Source organism: Erinaceus europaeus, chromosome 16 (assembly GCF_950295315.1).
Source record: "Erinaceus europaeus chromosome 16, mEriEur2.1, whole genome shotgun sequence".
In the NCBI taxonomy this organism is placed as follows: domain Eukaryota; kingdom Metazoa; phylum Chordata; class Mammalia; order Eulipotyphla; family Erinaceidae; genus Erinaceus; species Erinaceus europaeus.
The window spans coordinates 47,817,055-47,823,533 of record NC_080177.1 but is presented as its reverse complement, the minus strand read 5'-3'; the positions used below and the strand labels follow the sequence as shown (position 1 = coordinate 47,823,533).

The 6,479-nt window shown below is 50.4% G+C and overlaps 1 protein-coding gene across 1 annotated transcript; it reads right to left on the bottom strand.

Moving 5' to 3' along the window:
• Positions 1–572: 572 nt before the first annotated feature.
• On the bottom strand, positions 573–2,654 carry RHOV (ras homolog family member V). The gene is made up of 3 exons (XM_007537771.3): positions 2,303–2,654; positions 2,086–2,144; positions 573–1,882 (listed from the first exon to the last, which is right to left on the bottom strand). Exons 1-3 carry the CDS (start codon positions 2,646–2,648, stop codon positions 1,439–1,441), a joined length of 849 nt encoding a protein of 282 aa, XP_007537833.2. The 5' UTR covers positions 2,649–2,654; the 3' UTR covers positions 573–1,438.
• Positions 2,655–6,479: the final 3,825 nt, after the last annotated feature.

Here is a 6,479-nt window from a genome sequence, read left to right as displayed (position 1 = left end):
TGAGGTGGGGGCTGGGCTTGAACCTGGGTGGTGTACATAGCAAAGCAGGCACACTATACAAGTGAGTTATTTTGCTGGTCCCTTAACTAGGTTCTTTTATGGCCTTTGAGAGCCAAGGTTCAGTACTGAGTCCCACCAGCCCCACATTTAACAAGACTTAGGCTGCATAGGGGTTCCCTCCTGCTAAAACTGTAAGGCTGAGCCCTGTGGGCTGGTGGGAGTGTCAGAGCAGATACACAGGCTCACCACAGAGCTGAGCAGTGCTAGAGAAAGGAGGGGGACTGGGGCGGGGCACCTTGGCAGATGAGGTCATGGGAAAGCAGCTCTGGCCCTGACACCTGGGGAAACCCGTTTCCAGGCTGCTTCCCACGCTAGTTCTCCTGGGAACCAACTAAGCTCTATGTAGGGAGCCCCACACCTATTTTCTCCCCCCCCAACCCCCCTCCCCTTCTGTCCCATTCAGTCCAGCCCCACCTGTCAGTCTAACCGCAGTCCTTCACTCCGTGTCTCTGTGGAGGAGCACTACTAGGGAGCAAAGGCTGGTTCACGCCAAGAAACACAGAGACAACAGCTTCAGAAATCCAGGCTTTATTTGCCAACTCTGCTCTGTCCTCCCTTCCAGCTGGGACCTTGGGGGAAAAGTGACACCCCCCCCCCCCAGCAGGCTGGTTTGCAGCTCCTTCCCTCCCCCTCTCCTCCCTAGGACTGGCCTCTCTCATTTCCTGCCCAACTCCTAGCCCAGCCAGTTTGGGCAGTGCCTGGGGAGTCCAGAGACCCAGTTCTTCCCAGGGACCAGCCCCGCCCTGCCTGGCCTGGGGGCTGGAGGGCAGCCCAGGTGTCAATGCTTCCCCAGCTGCCCCACTTCTGTCCTCCCAGCTCTCCCTCCTTCCCTGTTGAATACTCTTGGTGTTCTTCCTCTCACCTGTCCTCATGGTCTTCCTTCATTACTGGCCTCTTTAGCCTTGCTTTCTGTCCTGCCCCACTCTCCTGCTAACCTCTCACTCCATCCACCCCAAACATCTCTCCAGTTCAGTGCTGGGAGCTTTCCAGCATTCCAACATGTCCACCTGCTCCCCCTGACTCTTCCTCACCCATGTATCAAGGAAAGGGTGGAAACCACCACTGGGGTTGACCCTGATTCAGGCTGACCTCGCCTCCTGAGAAGAAATTTGGAATTGGATCCCAAACTGCCCAGAAGTGGCTGACTCCCAGATTTCCTCCCTTGTGAGCCTTGACCACAGAAATCCTACTAATATCCGAGTCACAGCCTTCCTTCCTCGAGGCCCCAGGCGCATCTGAACACAAGAACTGGCAGCTAGAGGTCTGCACCTCACAGCCTTCAATGGGGGAACCGAGGCCCCCGAGTGGCCTGGCCCTGTCCGCAGTCCCTGCAAGTCTGTGGCCAGTGGCCCGCTGCTGTCTCCGCTGGCCCTGCAGCTCAGACAAAGCAGAAGAACTTCTTCCAGCGGCAGCGGGAGAGAGTGCGCACGCCCTTGGCGTTCAGCTTCTTCTCCAGTCTGGCTTTGTGCTCGATGGCGCTGAGGATAGCCGAGTCAAACACCTCCTTCAGGTTCTTCTGCGTCAAGGCCGAACACTCCAGGTAGCAGCAGGCCCTGATCTTCTCGGCCAAGCCCTGAGCCTGGGGCTGGGGCACTGGGCCTTCTTGGCCCCCCTGGTCCAGTTGGATCAGCACATTGACATCGTCCCTCAGGTCGGCCTGGGTGCCCACCAGCAACACCGGAGCCTGCGGGTTGTGGGTGCGGATCTCCGGCAGCCATTTCTCCGTGATGTTCTCGAAGGAGCTGGGCTGCACCACGCTGAAGCAGGCCAGGAAGACGTCAGTGTCCGGGTAGCAGAGGGAGCGCAGGCGGTCAAAGTCTTCCTGGGGTGGGAAGGCCTGGGCGTCAGGGGGCTTAAGGGAGTGGGTAGGTCAGCCTGTTTTCTGGGGCTGGACAGCAGAGACTTGGAAGAGGGGATCAAGGCTTTCTCCCTTTCTGCTAGGCCAGCGGGCTCCCGCCCCTCCAGAGCTTCGAGGCCGCCCCCTGCCCCGCACACCTAGACCTGCCGAGGTCCCGGGTTTCTCACCTGTCCTGCTGTGTCCCAGAGCTCAATGCGCACGGGGGCTCCATCCACCAAGACTTGCACTGCAGAGGCCCAGGGTGCAGACCATGTCAGGAGGGGCATCCGGGGCTTCCTCAGCGGCCCCCTCCACCTAGTCTCCCATCAGGCCTCCCACCCCGCCGCGCCCGCTTCGGGGGCACGGCCCCACCCAGCCCCGCAGCGCCAGGGCGCCGGCACATACCCGAGAAGGTGTCCAGAGCCGTGGGCCGGTAGCGCGCCGGGTATCCGTTGCAGGTGTAGCTGACGATGAGGCTGCTTTTGCCCACCGCGCCGTCGCCCACCAGCACACACTTAATACCCAGCTCCGGGGACGCGCTGCCCCGCCGGGGGGGAGGGGTAGGGGCCCGCAGCGGAGACGACTCGGACTCGCTCAGCTCCCGTGGGGGCATGGCCCGCTCGGGGGACGCTGCACAGGCTCCGCGGCGCTGAGGGGAGCAGGCGCCGCAGCTCCGGCAGCCTCTGGCTGAATCGGCGGAGGCTGGATGGCTGGCGGCCGCTACAAGCGGGTATATGTGGGCCCCGCCCATCTCATCTGCATATCCAGCCACTCGGGTCAGCCAGCCTTATCTACATACCACTAGGAGCCCCGCCCACCCGTCTCGTCGGCCTACCACGAGGAGCGGAAACCCGCCCGATCATCTGCATAGACTGGCCCACCACCTGATCTGCATATCTAGGGCCCCGCTCATCCACCTGGAGACCTCCCTCTACAACTCACCCAGAGGCCAAGAAATCTTGGAACGCACAGAGAAAGTGAGCGGAAAGCTAGTGCTGAGAGAACACTTGTAGGTACAAATGAAGACAGCGAGTCTCCGAAAATGAGTTATTTTGGCAGAGAAAGCTGTCCAAGACTAAAAGTAAATACAGAATACCCAAAATTCCACCAAAGCTCCATGTTTAAATTCCATCAAAAAACAGACCGGGGCAGGAGTAGATAGCATAATGGTTATGCAAACAGACTCTCATGCCTGAGGCTCCAAAGTCCCAGGTTCAATCCCCTGCACCCCATAAGCCAGAGCTCTGGTAAAACAACAACAACAAAAAAAAACACAACAGACCTGTGGGCTGGATGGTGGTACACCTAGTTGAGTGCGCAAGGACCCGGGTCGAACCCCTAGTCCTCACCTTCATAAGCGGTGAAGCAGTACTACAAGTGCCTGTCTCTCCCTCTCTGTCATCCCTTTCCTCTCAATTTCTGGCTATCTCTAATACATAAATAAATAAATACCAAAAAAGTAAAAAAAAAAAACTGTGTGTACCAGGATACAAAGTCTGCCTAATCTGCTTTAAAGAGTGTTTTTTAAAATGTGTGAATTGTGAAATCAGGTGCTGATGCACTGGATAAAGCTTTGGGTTCTCAAACAAGAGGTCCTGAGTTTGATCCCTGGCATTGCGTTTGCTAGGGTCATGCTCTGGTTCTCTCATTACTAAATAAATATTTTGGGCCAGCAAAATCATTCACCTGGATGATGTGCTACATTGCCATGCTCACAACTCAGGTTCAACCCAACCCCCCACCACACTGAAGGTAACTTGAGTACTGTGGTCTCTTTCATTCTTTCTCTCTGCCTGTCTCTATCTAAAATAAATAATAAATAAATAAATAAAATTGTAAAGGTAAAAATGTGATGCTAAGAGAAGACACAGTGGATAAAGCATTGGACTCTCAGGCATGAAATCCCATATTTAATCCCCAATATCGCATGTGCCAGAGTGATGCTCCAGTTCTTTCTCTCACACATATGTAAGTATTTTTAAAAAGTAAATAAATCTTCACACACAAGCAAACAAAATATGTATATAGGCTAAGGAGATAGCATAATGGCTATGCAAAAAGATTTTCATGAAGTCCTAACTTTAATCCCTAGCATCAAACCAGAGTTGAGAAGTGTGCTGGTTAAAGTAAATAAAACAAAAATGTGTAAATTATGAAGATAAATCTGGAAAGGATGTGCTGCTTCAGAATCTTTCCATAGGCTCCACCCAAGGGCCTAAAGGTCTGAAAGCATTCTGGTTCCAGGAGGAGCTATAGGGCAGGATCCTCAAGGACAGTTCTCACGGATATCTTCTAAATTCCTAGGGCCTTTCATATTATCTCCTTGATCATCAAAAGCTGCAGTCCTAGCCTGCCCACTTCCCTCAGAGCTCCCAGACTGAGACTAGCCATCCCAAGTTACCCACTTGTTTTAATGAAAGAGAGGGACAAAGACCAGAGTGCAGCTCAGGTGGTGCAGGGTGGATTCAACCTGGGAATTTGGAGCCTCGTGTCTTTTTGCTTAACACTTATGACATCTCCCCTGCCCAATACATAAAATATATCTTTAAAAAAAAATCACGGCCTGGGAGGTGGTGCAGTGGATAAAGTGTTGGACTCTCAAGCGTGAGGTCCTGAATTCAGTCCCTTGCATTGTATGTGCCATAGTGATGTTCTGATGCTTTCTCATCAATAAATCTTACAAAACAAACAACCCTAAGATTATAGAAAGCACATCACTTATGATGATGGTAAAGAGACAGTTTTATTTCTAAAAAAAAATGGTACTGCAGGGGGCCGGGCAGTAGCACAGCAGGTTAAGCACACCAGGCGCAAAGTGCAAGAACCACAGTAAGGATCCCAGTTCAAGCCCCTGGCTCCCGACCTGGAGGGCATTGCTTCACAGGTGATGAAGCAGGTCTGCAGGTGTCTATCTTTCTCTGCCAACCCCCCCCCCCATCTTCCCCTTCTCTCTAGATTTCTCTGTCCTATCCAACAACAACAGCTATAACAACAATAACAATAACAACCACAACAAGGGCAACAAAAATGGGAAAAATGGTCTCCAGGAGCAGTGGATTCATAGTGCAGGCAGGCACCAAGTCCCAGCGATAACTCTGGAGGGGAAAAAAAAAATGGTACTGCAAAAATACACCCAAATCTCTAAATATTTTGGGCAAAGTCTCAATATCTCTGATTATTGAGATGATGATTAGTAATTTTTTTCAGTTGAGAGGAAAGAAAACTAGTTAGAAAACTGCTGATATAACCATTAATTTTTTTTATTTTTAAATATTTAAAAAAAATTTATTTATTTATTCCCTTTTGTTGCCCTAGTTGTTTTACTATTGTAGTTATTATTGTTGTCGTCATTGTTGGATAGGACAGAGAGAAATGGAGAGATGAAGGAAAGACAGAGAGGGAGAGAGAAAGAGAGACACCTGCAGACCTGCAGTTGCCTGTGAAGCGACTCCCCTGCAGATGGGGAGCCGGGGGCTCGAACCGGAATCCTTAGGCCGGTCCTTGCACTTTGTGCCACCTGCGCTTAACCCGCTGTGCTACCGCCTGAGTCCCACCATTAAAATTTTTAATAGATTTATTTATTAATTATGAGGGAGAGAGAGAAACAGAGCTTTATTCTGGCACATGTGATACCTGGGATCAAACTCACAACTCTTCTTTGAGAGATAATCATTACAATCTTGATTGTGAAGGAAATGGTAGGGTCCCAAGTATTTACAATACTTCTCTTTTTTAATATTTTGTTTATTTATTAATGAGAAAGGGTAGAGATAAAGAACCAGATATCACTCTGGTACATGTGCTGCCAGAGATTGAACTCAGGACCTCATGCTTGAGAGTTCAGTGCTTGATCCACTGTCCCATCTCCCAGACCACTACAATATTTCTCTATCCCAATGTCTTTCTCCTGCATTACCTATTTCTGAAGAGGTGACGCAGTGCTTAAGTGTCTCTCCATTTCTTTCTTTCCCTCCCTTCTTCCCTATCTCTGTCTCTGTCTTACCCTGTATCACAAAGAAAAAATATTTGGTCACCAGGTATGATGGAGTTGTGCAGGCACAGAGTCCCAGTGAAACCTAGTGGCTAAACTTAAATAAATAAACAAATGGGTAAGATTTGAAAGACCTCACCATCATCAGAATTCATCACCCAGAATTCATAGCTCTTTAGCTCATTAGCCAGATGAGTCCTGAGAAAACTCCTCTTCTATCTCAGCTCTATAAAATGACAGGTGAAGCAAGCTCTCTTCTGACAGCTCTGCTGGTGTAGCAGTTCATGATTAAGTGCACCTGGGCAAACTGCCTTGGTCCAGGTGTCTGGGACCAAATCATCCCCCCCCACACACACACGTGCTCTTCACACTGCTCCTATCTTAACAACCAAATTTCAGTAATAGTTTCTTTTCCCTCTGTAGCTACACATTTTAGAATAATTCTGTTAATCATTTATGCTGGGGGGAATAGATAATGCACACAGTAGTCTGGGAGCTGTTGCAGTAGATCAAGCATGAGTTAAATTCCCTTTATGGGATACACCAATGATGCTCTGGTTCCCTCTCCCTCATAAATAAATAGGGAGTTGG